The sequence below is a fragment of the Silene latifolia genome, chromosome Y (genome assembly GCF_048544455.1).
Source record: "Silene latifolia isolate original U9 population chromosome Y, ASM4854445v1, whole genome shotgun sequence".
In the NCBI taxonomy this organism is placed as follows: Eukaryota; Viridiplantae; Streptophyta; class Magnoliopsida; order Caryophyllales; family Caryophyllaceae; genus Silene; species Silene latifolia.
The window spans coordinates 163,589,924-163,605,083 of NC_133538.1; the positions used below are offsets into that span (position 1 = coordinate 163,589,924).

General features: G+C 36.4%; 1 protein-coding gene across 1 annotated transcript; it reads left to right on the top strand.

Moving 5' to 3' along the window:
- The first annotated feature begins 9,865 nt into the window (after window positions 1-9,865).
- LOC141629316 (uncharacterized) lies at window positions 9,866-13,571 on the top strand. The gene is made up of 4 exons (XM_074442337.1): window positions 9,866-10,160; window positions 10,360-10,871; window positions 11,014-12,845; window positions 12,944-13,571. Exons 1-4 carry the CDS (start codon window positions 9,866-9,868, stop codon window positions 13,569-13,571), a joined length of 3,267 nt encoding a protein of 1,088 aa, XP_074298438.1.
- The last annotated feature ends 1,589 nt before the right edge of the window (window positions 13,572-15,160 follow it).

Consider the following 15,160-nt stretch of genomic DNA (forward strand, 5'->3'; position numbering starts at 1 on the left):
CTAAAATTTGATATATTGTAAACAAAGTTACAATAGTTACTTGTTTAATGTATGAATTAAGTGTGAATAATTGATAAATTTGGTAGGATTTTGATTACTTTATGGGAGGAAGAGAATAATAAAAGAGAAAGGAGAATTTTTGTGTCTTGTTTTCTAAAAGGTATGGAATGGAAAAGTAATGAAAAAATGTCCATGAATTAGGAAAAGTTGTACATGAATGAGCAACTACGTAAATTAATTACCAAAATAAATCTGAGTACGAGCAAAGTAGAGGAGAAAATTCAACCTAGATCTAAAAGTTTGAGAAAGTTTCTACGTAGTAATGTTTCTAACTGTTTGCTTGCAAAAAATAAAGTGTACCCTAATTAAACGATTGCAAGAGCTTTTATACTAGGTCCAAATAAAAGAAATAAACTAAGCAAAAACACGTCTATCGGTCTACTTAGTCGATCGACATAGGTACAGTGTCGATCGACACTATGTATAGAAGTCAGTCGACATTGCAGAGGGTGTCGAAAGACATAGCTGAAAGTTCTCTAAAACGGTCTCCTCTAAAATTCCCTCTTGTTCCAATATCGGACGGATTCGGCTTCTAAATGCACAAACGAGTCTGAAACCTGCAAGAGACATCAAACACACCCAAAGTAGCAAATACGGGAGAAAATAGAATGAAATGATCATATAAGCTCATAGAAATGCGTGCCAAATATGTGAATAAACGCATACAAAATGTACATTCCTATTCACATGTAGTAGCAAAATGTGTGCTAATATATTGTATATCTATATATGTATATATTTTCTTCTTTCATACATTCAATTCCCAATTCATCCATTAATTACATACTCTATCACATCAACTTACTTTATTGTGCCATTTTCAATTCAAATCTAAAAATAATGGTTTTAAAATCTGAATTTTTATTCCTACGTAAAATATAAGCGGTTTATTAAAAAGTTTTGTAAATCTTCACTCGGACTCCGATTAAGGCGAAACAATAGCCTAAATTCATTAATTTTTTGAGCCCGTCGCAATGGTAATATTTTTGTATACCATTTGTTTTTTGAAAATTTCAGTATTGCATTGTTAATTGGAAGTTACACTATATCCGCTTGAAGTTATAAAATAACCGATTGAAGTTACACCCAATTTACACCATATCTACTTGAAGTTAATTAATTAATTTACTCATAGACTTGAATTTACACATTATCAATTAAAGTTATACGATATTTACTTGAAGTTATACCATATTTGCTTAAAGTTGCAAAATATCCGTTTAAGTTACCTAGTTTACATCATATCACTTGAAGCTAATTAATTAATTTGCTCATATACTTGAATTTACACATTATCAATTGAAGTTACATCGTATTTAGTTAAAGTTACAACATACCCGCTTAAAGATACACCTAAGTTACGCCACATATAGTTGAAATTAATAAATCAATTTACTCATATACTTGATTTTACATTTTATGAATGGAAGTTAAACCATATCTGATTAAAATTACATATTTACTTAAATTACACAATCTTTACTTGAAGTTACACCATATCAGATTAATGTTACATTAATTCTTATTAAAGTTACACTATATATAATTAAAGTTACATTAATTCATATTAAAGTTACACTATATATAATTAAAGTTACACTAATTCTGATTAAACTTAAACTATATATAATTAAAGTTACACTAATTTTGATTAAAGTTACACTATGTATAATTAAAGTTACACTACTTCTGATTAAAGTTACGCTAATTCCGATTAAAGTTAAACTATATATAATTAAAGTTACACTATTTTTTTATTAAAGTTACACTATATATAATTAAAGTTACATTATTTCTAAATAATGTTACACTATATATAATTAAAGTTACACGATTCTGATTAAAGTTACACTATGTCTAATTAAAGTTACACAATATATAATTAAAGTTACATTATTTTTGATCTATTTGTTCACACATTCTCATTTGTGACATACATTTTTTGTCACAAGCTTATAACCTCTTACAAAATGCAAGTGACAACACAAAGTGGGGAAGCAAGTGAGAGGGAGTTTGTGAGAGGGAGTTTGTGAGAGGTCACAAGCTTATGACCGTCACAAGCAAGACTTATTGCTATTTGTATGCTAATTAAACTCTAAGTTGATCAGCAAATCATGGTTTGTGAGAGAGCTTGGTGTAAGCATTTGAAGATTCTGTTGGAACCGGGGGCGGAGTTACATAGTGGGCTATATGGGCTTCAGCCCTATATGATTTTTGGATAAATAAAATTTGTTGTGCTTTAATATCAGATTTCTATAGAGTCACATGTGGTTTATTGAAAATACCAAGGAGTTGTGTTACTTTTTTAGGGCCTAGATTCAAAACCCATGCATAACATTTTTTGCAGCCTAATAAATTCGGGTGTATTTTATTCTCCATAGTTTGTAGTAAAGATTTTCCATTAATTAATTGGACCCAAATGTAACACCCTACGGTAATAGATGGAGTCCAGTGATAGGATTAAATGACTAGTGCTTAAAGGGATTAGAAGTACTACTCATATCAACAACGTGCACTTTCTTTTATGGTCACCCATCTACGTAACAATGCAACTACAACTGCGTTTGCGTCTGCAAGTATGGTACATTGAGTTTTTAATATTCTATTTTCAAGATTTATAATAAATTTCAAATTATATCATATCATATTTCTATGAATCTTAAACATGCTCAAAGACCCCATTTCATAGTAATTCAAACAGTTAAGTTGGGAATGTTTTGTTTTGTATTTTATATTTATGTAGATAGCGTATACTCCGTTTAAATGATCGTATAATACAAAACATGCTTATAAGCTGAAAATACCATATATTTATGTGGAAATTTACTCCACGCATAAACCTAAAAGAAAAAAAAAAAAAAAAAAAAACTATCGGTGTTTATAGTAAAATATAGCCCTATGTAAATTCAAATCCTGGCTCCGCCCCTGCTTGGAACGCAAGAGTCCATAAGTCAAAATAATTCAAACACTTATGTGAAGGCTTTTTCATGTTCTCGCTTTGATTCAAACTTTTGATCTTCTACAGCGGAATCATGATCTACAAATTTTCATAATTAATATCTATCTATATTATTAAAGAAAGTTTTTTTCGAGCGATTACAAAGAGTCCAGTTTTTGTGAAACACTATCGAGGATAAATAATGCTAAATAGCCGTAATTATCAATTATCAAATCAAATAATAATAATAAAAAAGATATCACTCGTTTTTATCACATAATACAGTAATAAGTGTACACATAATCAAACTCTATTATTATCTTGTATTTTTTATTATATATATATATATATATATATATATATATATTATGTGTTAATGTATTATTATATTATTATGTATGTAAGCGTAATTGGTTGGAATTAGGATATAATTGTGTATATAAACTCACGCGATGAATTCTTCTCAACCATTAAATGTTCCCCCATCCCCAAAAATTGAGCACGGCTCTCTAATTTTTGCTCGCAATGCATTAATATATTTTTTTTATGCAATGAGATCTAATTATGAACTTTTATATGATTTTTCAGGAAACAACGAATGATAGTAATTTGAACAACAGTATTGAATCAATGCGACATCAACAATAAGATTAGTAGTTTTTACTCTGTATTACCCTATTAATGTAGGTAAGTCGGTAATTATACCCACTTTTTAAGAAAATCTTTACAATTATATAGACCTATTTATGATTTACTTTCATATGTGTTATCATGTCTATGAAGAAGAGTAATAATGGAATGCAAAATTGTATTATGCTATGTCAATCAAGTTTACTGATGATGATAATGTTAATGACGATTTCTCATTGAAGTTTGATTTTTCATTATACAGGTTGTCTCCCTTAACGATGATAATCGGTTTTAAGCATAATACCGATTAAATATTACGGAGTAGTATATTACCCCATATAGTTAGACGGGACAAGAATTTATCATTCACTAGGCGTTTTGCTTTTCGTCTCATTCATCTATTTGACCAGTATTATTGTTTAAGACGGAGATATGTATTCTTTATAAAGTCCTTAATTATTTACAGTTTTTCTATCCCACGAGATAATTTGGATAAATAATCCTTTTTTGGTAACAAAATAAAAGATGAGCTTTAAAATAATTGTAAAAGACCTTAGTGCCCTTTACTGTAATTTGACTCTTCCAAAGTTCTATCTTCATTCTGCTAATTTGCCGGCCTTTTCCGTCACTATACCAATTCATTTCCCATCACTATACCTATTCATTTCCCCTTTTCATTCTTATTTTCAACAGCCGTTTACAATTGGAATGGAGCAGACCTAGCAATTATAATATCAATAAATATCACCTCCATAAAATCTAACAGAGTATTATTTTTCCATATTCATGGTGGCAAAAAAACGCCTTTAACCGCGGCAACAAATTCACATCCGCTATTTTATCATGGTTCGATTTTTCCCTAATAAGCCAGTTAAAACTTGCTCTGGAATCGTGCCCATCACAATTTCGGTCACATACAGCTCAATTGCCAAGTCAAGATCCTAAATGTTTGTGAAATCGCGGTATAAGATCATGCGTTTGGCGGTAAGTCGCACCGGAACACAAATATTTGAGATAGGTGATATTCTTACAACGGAGTACAATCTATCAAATTATGATGATGAGTTTTGTCGATCGTAGCGACACGATATCTTATAAAAGTAACTAAATAGGGTAGTATAGATCTATCAAATATTTGAGATAGGTACTATTTTAACTTTCAACTTGATCTTTATTGTTTAAAGATAAATTGATTAGCAATATGAAGAGTAAGTGGATACATCAAATAAATTGTATGATTAATATGTGTATCTCGAAAGCTTAAGGAGGCAAATGAAGTTAGGAAGTGACAGTTGTTCTGACTGTAACTTGATTGTCTTAGCTTATGAAGTAAAAGCTATAGAACAGAAGTAACAGTATTCAAGACTGCTACTAGGAAAACCGTAAAAGAAGAACGGGTAAGTAAATTGCAGCTGAATTAAAAGCGAAGAAAGATCAACACAACGATTTTTGAATTGGTTTGGCCGACACTCTAAAGGCCTACGTCCAATCTTCTTTTATTAATAAGTGAAGTGATCTACTCCGACTACTTAAGACACTTACAATAAAAGGACCAACAACCTACTCCGGTTGCGGCACGAGTTCTAAGACTACTCTGTCTATGAACTCGACACAATAACTCGAATGTTTACAAAACCAAGTTTCCTCAAACTGATTCTTAAAATGAATTGAGAAGGACAACTTATTGGTACAAACTATTCTAGATGAGAGAGTACAATACTATGAAGTAACAGTGTTAATGACTGACACACTTGAAGACTTAGAAGATTTTTGCAAAAGAAAAAACTTTGAGTTCTTAAAACTGATTTTGCAAAATGCTTTGATTTCTCAGGTAAAAGTCTTGCATTTAAAGTGAAGGGAGGTGCTAATAGGGAAAAAAATGAGAGGATGCATGCTAGGGTTTTACGTCAAAACTTTTGGTCATGAGACAAAAGTGTTAACCTTCCCAAATTAGCACCAAAAGGACTTCTTTCTAAGAAGCATAAAGGAGAAAAGAAGGCTTGTAATTTTCCTTAAAGAGTCTTTATATTTTTCAGAAACAAAATGAAGAAGACATTAACAAGAGGACAACTCTTTATAAAGGAAGGAAAGAACCAAACATTGTTTTATAAAAGCCAAAGAAAAGTTGTAGCATAAAAGAGGAAATCTTTTGAAGTGCAAATTACAATATCTTTTCAAATACCACCCTTCCAATATTTCAAATTTAAAACTGTATTTCAAAGCTGATGTATAAAAGCCTATTTTGATAAAAAGTGAAATATTCAAAATGAAAGACTTGCTTCAAGTGTGACGGGTCAAACGTGACAGTCAAGCATACTGTTACCGGTGATGAGTAACAGTAGGCTTGACTGTTACCATTACATGAATTTTACCCTTTCATCTTTACCTAGGTTGACAAAAACGACTCTAAATCTTGGGTAGCAAACGATCGACGATTCTTGATTAAGACTTGCAAATTGATCGATTAATCCTGAAATATTAAACTAAGAAAGCACAAGTTAAATGGGTATGTCATCGTCAATTATGAGAACCTAACAAATTCCCCCTTTGATGATGACAAGCCCAAATAAAAAATGAATGTCTATCAAAGCCCATATTCCCCCTTCGTGTTTAGTCAAGAATCACCAAGAACATATAAATAGAAGTAGGTTAACCATATAAAGCAAAAGACCTAAAGCAAGATAGACAAACATAGATAATAAACCAAAAATCAAGGATTAATCGAGTAGTTTAGGCATAGGCAAGGGTTAATCAATTTACTTATAAAACAAGAACATGAGTTTTACCTTTTCCCCCTCTTGACATCATCAAAAGGGTAACAATGATATCGTTTGATCAAGAGAAAACACAAGTTAGAAAAAACGTAAAGATAAGCATAGTCGTGACAAGATAACAAAGTCAACACTGACTAAAGATTAAACAAAGTTCAAACAGTGTTCACCATGGCTAAGTCAAGTTTAATATTACACCACCAAATGAAAATGAGATTGAAGGGCAGGGGGTGAAAACAAAACTGCAAAAGAGTTTGATTAGGAAAACGGGTAGGCACTAAGATGAGGAAACTTGGTCACCATCGGAATTTCCCTAGGAATTACCATCATCCTTAGCTTGAAGAAGAGTGGAGATGATATCCACTTCTCCTTTGAGCCCATCAACCACCTTCGCAAGTCTACTTATGGCAGCATCTTTCTTCCCGGAATCCGCTTTTATCCAATCATTCAAGTCCTGAACGGCCTTAAGGACGGCTGACATATTAGGACCCGAACCATTACTAGAAGATGCCGCCTCACGAGCTTTCCCACGATATTTCACCGGAGACAACCTATCATCACCAATCCGAATTAACATTTTCCCAAACTGACCATCACTCATAGTGTCAAAATAGTTGATACACCCCACACTAGTCGAGGGCAAAATACCTTTAGCCTTTAAAACCATAGACACCCACATACAGTACGGAAAATGGATAATACTTGTGTCTTTTGGGTCATAGAGTTTGGCCGTAATTGCAGCAAATCGGCGAAAAATCATACCGGGTAGGTTAACTTTTCGGTGAGTGGCTAGGTGGTAAATAGGATATTGTTGACCAATAGATAATTTGGTGAGGTCCCCGGAGAGGTACAAAGTTCGACACAGCATATTAAAAATCAGGCGAAGTGGGGGAGGAATTTGGGTATTTCCAACGGGTCCACAAGTGACGGCTTTTGGATAAACGACCTTAGCAACAGGAAGATCCAAGGCCTCAATCTGCATCCAAAGAGTGTCCACATCCCATTTCGAGACAAGAGGGACCGAGTCATTGGGGCTGAGAAATAAGGCTTTACCTTTTCCCAAAGCAGCCGACCCCTTAGCTTTCTTTTGTGGTGGTCCCCTAGATAATTTGCCTCTTTTGGGTTTCCTGGTCAAAGAGACCGTCTGTACCCCGACGCCTTCCTCCTTGTCAAAGACCTTTCCCTTTCCTTTATCAATTTTTATTGGGGACCCCGATTTATCACATGCAGGGGTACCATCATCAATATCAGTCATTTCCTTTTCAACATTGGTCTACTCACCATCTCTTTCTTCCTCGATATCCGGGATAGAGGATGTTGCTGCTCCCTTCCTTTTTACACCTCGTTTCGGTTTCCCCGGCACCACATCCACCGGATCTCCTTGATCCACCTCTTCCTCGGACTGGCGAGAGTGAACAAGGGGATCTTCTTCCTCATTATCGCCGCCAAGTATGGTGATGGTTCTTGATGATGACCCGGCTGAAGGGATTACTTTCTTTTTGGCTGCTCGGGTTCGGTTGCCGATCATTGAGGAGATCGGAGGTTCGTTGGGTAGGGATTTTTCAGGAGATAGGGTGGCTAGTGGTTGGGGTTCCAAGGATGTTTCAGGGATTGGGTTAATCGGAAATGCGTAGGATCCTTTCCGTTTGTTGGGCATGTCGGTTTGAGAGGAAGACGGGTTAGGTAAGGAGGTTGGTTGTGAGGTTGGGGAAGACATGGAGGTTGATTTGATGTTAAGGTTGGTATTGAAGGACGTTTTTACCATAGTAAAATGGTAAAGAAGGTTTTATGGGTAGGTGAGAGAGGGAGATGGACGGTTGGTAGGTGAGAAGTGGTAGGGTTTGGATTTGTGAGGATTTTGGACAGGATTTGAAGGGTAGCCCAATTAAGATAGGGTAGTAAGGTGGTTGGGCCAAATTTAGTGAAATGTAAACAATTCAATCTCAAAATGGTGAAGTGTAAGATAAACATAGCGTTAGATATGAGGTTGAGTGATTACCGACTCACAATTATGATATCAATTTACAGTCAAAAAATAATATGCAAACACGAGAAAGAACAATATCATACTAACATGTCCCTAATTACTCAATCATTTAGGAGAACAAATATAATCATATTCATGAATTATAAGCAATTAATTAAACCTATATCTAGCCTAAGTTTCGCAAATTGTTTCCTTTCAAGTGGTTTAGTACAAATGTCGACTATTTGATCTTCGGTTTTGCAAAAAATAAATTTAACATGCCCTTTCTCTACATGGTCTCGAATGAAATGATGATGAATCTAAATATGCTTAGTCTTAGAATGTTGAATTGGATTTTTGGAAATATTTATTGCACTCGTAGTATTACACATGATGGGAACGGAGTCGTAAATAATTCCAAAGTCAAGGAGTTGTTGTTTTACCCAAAGAAGTTGTGAGCAACAATGTGCGGCAAAAAAATCTTAATCTCTCTAGAATGGTTTTCTCTGCCTTCTCTCTAGGTTTTTTAGGGTTTTGATTGTACAATGGTAGGAAAAATCACTAAAAAAACTCGATCAAAAAATAAAATTCGTTCTAGGGCAAAGCTTCGACTTTCGTTTACTAATTGTTCTGATCTAAACCTTGATATGGAACAAACGGCGTCTCCTCATGAGTGTGCTAGCACATCGGAGTCTTCTTAAGGAGGCCTTGGCATACCCCAATCTGCTGAAGCATTGAGAACAAAGGAGGTTAATGAAATTGTTGGTATTTCAGTTTTGGATTTGGGGACGATTGTAGAAGATGATGAGGTTTCACTGCCTGAAAAGGAAGCAGACGGTGAATGGACCCAAGCGAAAGGTAAATGCTCTTCTTCTTCTCCATCTGGTTCTCCTTCTCTTACTAAGGGGCTTTTACAGTTAACCTCTGAGGATGTGGAGTCTGAACTTAAATATTGGGATACGGCGGTTGTCTGTTATGTGCTCGGGGGAAACCCGCATTGGGAGCTCTTGTCTGGTTTTATTCAGAAGCTATGGGGTGTTTATAAATTTGACAAATTATCCTTCCTCCCTAATGGTGTCTTCTTAGTGAGGTTCCCTACAAAGGAGTGTCAGCCTCTTGTCCTGCAACAAGGGTTTCCAATGTTTGATAACAAACAACTAGTTGTCAAACCTTGGTCAGAATCGTGTAGTCTCATGAAGGAAAAAGTAAAATCTGTTCCCATCTGGTTGCGTCTTTGTGGTTTACCTCTGAAATTTTGGAGTAGGTCTTGTCTTGAGAAATTGGCAGGACTTCTGGGTAAATTTATCAAAAGAGATAGTGCCACTGAGGACAAAACCAGACTAGGGTATGCAAGACTCCTGGTAGAAGTTGATATTGGGCAGGACTTCCCAGATAAGTTGTTTGTTAAGGATGAAAAAGGAAGTGAGGTGTGTGTTGGTGGAATATGAGTGGAAGCCAACTGTCTGTAGCAGTTGTAAGGGGATAGGTCACACTCAGGATATGTGCAGGAAAAAAGCCACTTCTGTACCTGTCACTAAGCCTTCCAAACCTGGTCCTAAGCCAGGGGAAAAGGTTTGGAGACCTGTCCAGAGGCCTTCTCAGCCTGTGCCTCTTTCTAAGCCTGCAATTCAGAAGCCTCCAGCACCATTTGGGGGTCCTACTTACCATAATGATGCTCATATTCCTACTGTCACTGTCATTCAGCAGATTACAAGGCAAGAACATCATACTTTAAGGAGTGATGTTTCTCCTGCTAAATCTTATGCTCAAGCACTCAGTCCTACAAAGCAGTCAAGTCAGAATGGGGGACAGGAGGAACCACCAGGAATTATTAATTATGAATAGCGTTGGTAGTTGGAATGTTAGGGGAATAAATGGGATCAACAAACAACTGGATGTCAAGAAATTTTTGCATCAGAATAAAGTTGGTCTTTATGGGTTAGTTGAAACTAAATTTAAGCAGCAGGATTTTGATAAAATTTTGCATAATTTAGGGTCTCATTGGCATGGTATCGATAATAATAGTTTTCATACTGGTGGGAGAATTTGGATTATATGGATTCCTCATCTTTTTAATGTTACTACTTTGCATCAATCAGCTCAAGCTATTACTGTTCAGGTGACTAAACTGTCTACTGGTGACTGTTTCATTTTCACTGTTGTGTATGGTTTTAATGATGATGGAGATAGGATGTCTCTCTGTCATGATCTGAAATATGTACATGATAATTTTCCTGGCCCATGGGGGATATGTGGGGACTTCAATAATGTTTTACATTATAATGAGAGGATTGGAAGAGAGGTTACTGCTTCTTCTGAGATTATGAAGTTTAGAGATTGTGTCCAGTATTGTGACCTGATTGATATTCAAGGGAGGGGGCTTTTTATACCTGGAACAATAAGCAAGTGCCTGGGGCTAGACACTACTCTAGAATTGATAGATTTCTTGTTAATTCAGAGTGGATGGATCTATATCCTCTTGCATATGCTTACTTTCTCCCTGAAGGTTTGTTTGACCATAACCCTGTGGTGTGTTATAGAAGACAAGATAGGGTTTGTAGAAGGCCAGCTTTTAGGTATTACAATATGTGGAGTCTTGACACAGGGTTTCAGTAGATTGTCAGCATAACTGGCTCCCTACTGTTCAGGGCTCTCTTATGTATCAGGTTGTGACTAAGCTGAAAAAGTTAAAGAAGCCACTTAAAGAGTTGAACAGGAATCATTTTTCTGATGTTGATAAAGCAGTGGGTGTGGCCCAGGCCCTTTTAGAAGATATTCAACTTCAGATCCAGAGCACACCAAATGATCACTCTTTGATAGAGGCTGAATTGGCTGCTGCAGACTCTTTGAGGCACCTGTGTAAAGTTCAACATAGTTTTCTGTCCCAGAAGGCTAAAGTTGAGTGGCTAGCTAATGGGGATGATAACACTCAATTTTTCCATAATCCAATTAGAGCTAGGCAGGTCCATAATAGTGTGAGTTGCATTAAAGGGACTGATGGGATCCTATATAGTAATCCTACTGATATTGAAAATGCTTTCCTGAATTATTATAAGGACCTTCTGGGTACAAGTCTTCCTACTGCTCCTGTTCATGCTCCTACTGTTAGGACTGGAAGACTGGTTACCCCTGCTCATCATGCTATCCTTTTGGCTCCCATTACAGCTGCTAAGGTAAAAGACGGTATGTTCTCCATTGCTTCCTCTAAATCTCCTGGCCCTGATGGTTACTCAAGTCAGTTCTTTAAGGACACTTGGGGAACTGTGGGAGATGATATTATTGCTGCTGTCAAAGATTTTTTCACTTCTGAGAAACTTCTTAGAGAGCTTAACACTACAAATCTTACTCTTATTCCAAAGATGACTAACCCCACTAGTATGCTTGATTTCAGACCTATTGCATGCTGCAATACTGTCTATAAATGCCTTTCTAAGGTGTTGTGCCAAAGACTCAGTAAGATTCTTCCTAAAATTATTAATGAGAGTCAAGGGGGGTTTATCAAAGGGAGAAATATAGTGGAAAATGTCTTGATTTGTCAGGATTTAGTCAGACTTTATAATAGGAAAGCTGCTTCACCTCGTTGCTTGATTAAAATTGATCTTAGGAAAGCTTATGACTCTGTGGAATGGGGTTTCTTGGAGCAAATTATGGAGGCTTTGCAATTTCCTAAGAAATTTATCCATTTGATTATGTTGTGTGTTACCTCCCCTTCTTATACACTGGCTGTGAATGGTACTTCTTTTGGATTTTTCCAAGGGAAAAGAGAACTCAAACAAGGAGACCCCCTCTCTCCTATCCTCTTTACCCTATGTATGGAGTATCTTTCTAGAATCTTGGGTGTGGTAGCACAGCAGGAAGACTTTAGATTCCAGCCTCTGTGTGGGCATCTTAGGCTAAACCACTTACTCTTTGCTGATGATTTATTACTTTTTTGTAAGGGTAATGAACAGTCTATTATGTGGATGCTTAGAAGTTTTGCCAACTTTTCTGCTGCCTCTGGTTTATCTCTAAACAAAAGAAAGTCTGAGATTTATTTTAATGGGGTGACTTCTTCTATAGTGAAAGATATTCTCCAAGTTTCTGGCTTCTATAGGGGGACACTACCTTTTAAATACTTAGGGGTGCCCATATCTGCAAAAAAGTTGACTAAGCATGAGGGTATGAAATTGACTGATAGGATAGTGGCCAGAATTAGAGGATGGGGGACCAGGCATTTATCTTATGCAGACAGGCTCACCTTGGTTACATCTGTTCTCACTACTCTTCACTCTTATTGGGCTTCTATATTTCTGATTCCTAGTGCTATAATCAATAGAATCACTTCTATTTGCAGAAATATTTTGTGGTCTGGATCTTCTGAGTATCAAAAAACTCCTTCTATCAATTGGGACACTTGCTGTCTGCCTAAAGAGGAAGGTGGTTTGGGTATTAAAGATGCTAAGTGTTGGAATAAAGCTTTACTTGGGAAATATGCTTGGTGGTTAGCTTCTAAACAAGATCATTTATGGGTTAAGTGGGCGAATCATGTTTACTTAAAGGGTACAGATTGGTCTACTTATACTCCCCCCCTGACTGCAGCTGGTCATGGAGGAAAATTACTCACACCATGCAATTTTTTCACCAAGCATACACTGGATCAAAATGGCTGAATGCTGATGCTCCTTACACTGTCCAAACTGGTTATCATTGGCTCAGACTTAAAGCACCAAAGGTTGAGTGGAGGCATATTTGTTGGAATCAGCTGAATGTGCCTAAATACTCCTTCATTTTCTGGTCAATTATGCATTCTCGTCTTCTGACTAAGGATAGGCTGATAAGGATGGGGATTAACACTGATCCCATATGTGATGTTTGTAGACTCCATGCTGAGGACCATCACCATATGTTTTATTCTTGTGAGTATGCTCTTGCCTGCAGCAGACTTCTCCAAAAAGCCTTGAGGATTACTGTTCCTGGATCTGGCCTTGTTCACTGGTTTTCAAGAGCAAGGAGGTCAAAGTTCCAAAGCAGGTATATTGGAGCTTGCTATGTTGGTATGTTTTACTATATCTGGAGGGTTAAGAATGAAGCTCGAATTGATCATTACATAAGGGCACCTGCTCAGGTGGTACAACTCATATTGTCTGAAGTGCACTCTCGGTTTACCAGAAGAAATTGCAACAAGTTGAAGCACAGTGATATGGACTGGATTCATAGCCTTCGTTAGTTCATTTTATGCAGTCTGTTTTGTTGATGTAATAGTGTGATTGATGCAAAGTTGTACATAACTCTATTCTTTTGATTTATATTACTTAACCTTTCCCAAAAAAAAAAAAACAATGTGCGGCACTAACGTACTCACTTTCGGCCGTTGAAAGAGCAACCGTGTTTTGTTTCTTTGAACCCACGAGATTAGGCATGGACCCAAGAACGTTGCAATTCCGTAAGTGCTCTTTCTATCAATACTACACCCCGCATAGTCCGCATCGGAATATCCTATAAGATCAAGAGGACAATGTAAGGGGTACCATAAATAAATTTCTTGTGTTCTAATCAAATATCGAAGAATACGTTTAACTGCTTTAAAATGAGATTCTTTTGGATTTGATTGGAATCTAGCACATAAACAAACGCTACAAAGAATGTCGGGACGACTTGCGGTTAAATAGAGAAGCGATCCAATCGTACCTTGATACACCTTTTCATTAATGCTCTTACCGTTCTCATCTTTGTCCAATTTGGACTTAGATATCATAGGTGTAGGAAATGAGTTCCCATTAGTCATCCCAAATTTCTTAAGCGTCTCTTTAATATACTTTTGTTGATGGATCATGATTTCGTCTTTGGTTTGCTTAATTTGGAGTCCAAGAAAAAAGCCTAGCTCACCCATCATACTCATTTCAAACTCCGATTTCATTAGTTCCGAAAAGTAAGCATAGAGGACTTCATTAGTTGCACCAAATATAATGTCATCAACATATACTTGGAAAACCAACAGTTCGTCCGACTGTTGCTTCAAAAACATTGTTTTGTCAATGGAACCTCTTCTACAACCATTTTCAATGAGAAATTTAGACAATATATCATACCAACACCTAGATGCTTATTTTAAACCATAAAGAGCTTTGTCTAATTTGAAAAAATGTTTAGGAAAATCATTGTTTAAAAAGCCCGGAGGTTGCTCTACAAAGACATCCTCTTCCAAATATCCATTTAGAAAAGAGGTTTTGACATCCATTTGGAAGAGCTTAATGTCTTTGTGAGCCGCAAAAGCTATTAGTAACCGAATGGTTTTAAGCCTAGAAACCGGTGCATAGGTTTCGTCATAATCGATTCCTTCTTGTTGATTGTAACCTTGCACCACTAGTCTAGCTTTATTCCTTACGATTTCTACGGAATCATCAAGCTTATTGCGAAAGACCCACCTAGTACCAATGACGGTACGATTAGGTGGTACAAGGACCAAGTGTCATACCTCGTTTCTCCTGAATTGATTGACTTCTTCTTGCATTGCAATCAACCAATCTGCATCAGTCAGAGCGACTGTCACATTGGCGCGTTCGATTTGAGAGAGGAAGGCATTGTCGGCACAATATTCGTTGAGGTAGTCTAGGTTGTTGAGGGAAGATCTAGTCTTGATTCCAGAGCTTAATTCACTTGTGAGATTTGAAAGTGGGTGTGAGCTTTGATGTTTCCGCCTTCTTGGAACGATGGTGGTTTGTTCCCCCTCATATGTAACAGTCTCGGTGATTTTGTTGCTTCTTTGTCGAAATCGGGTCTTCATTATGGTCGAATGCTGCTTTGTTATGTGATGAC

What these genes read in the sequence shown, in the direction of transcription:
- LOC141629316 (XM_074442337.1), top strand. Translation starts at nt 9,866, where the DNA reads ATGTGCAGGAAAAAAGCCACTTCTGTACCTGTCACTAAGCCTTCCAAA. An exon ending in CAGTCCTACAAAGCAGTCAA is followed by an intron (nt 10,161 to 10,359) that starts GTCAGAATGGGG and finishes TGCATAATTTAG; the next exon opens with GGTCTCATTGGCATGGTATC. An exon ending in CTTGGGAAATATGCTTGGTG is followed by an intron (nt 12,846 to 12,943) that starts GTTAGCTTCTAA and finishes CCCTGACTGCAG; the next exon opens with CTGGTCATGGAGGAAAATTA.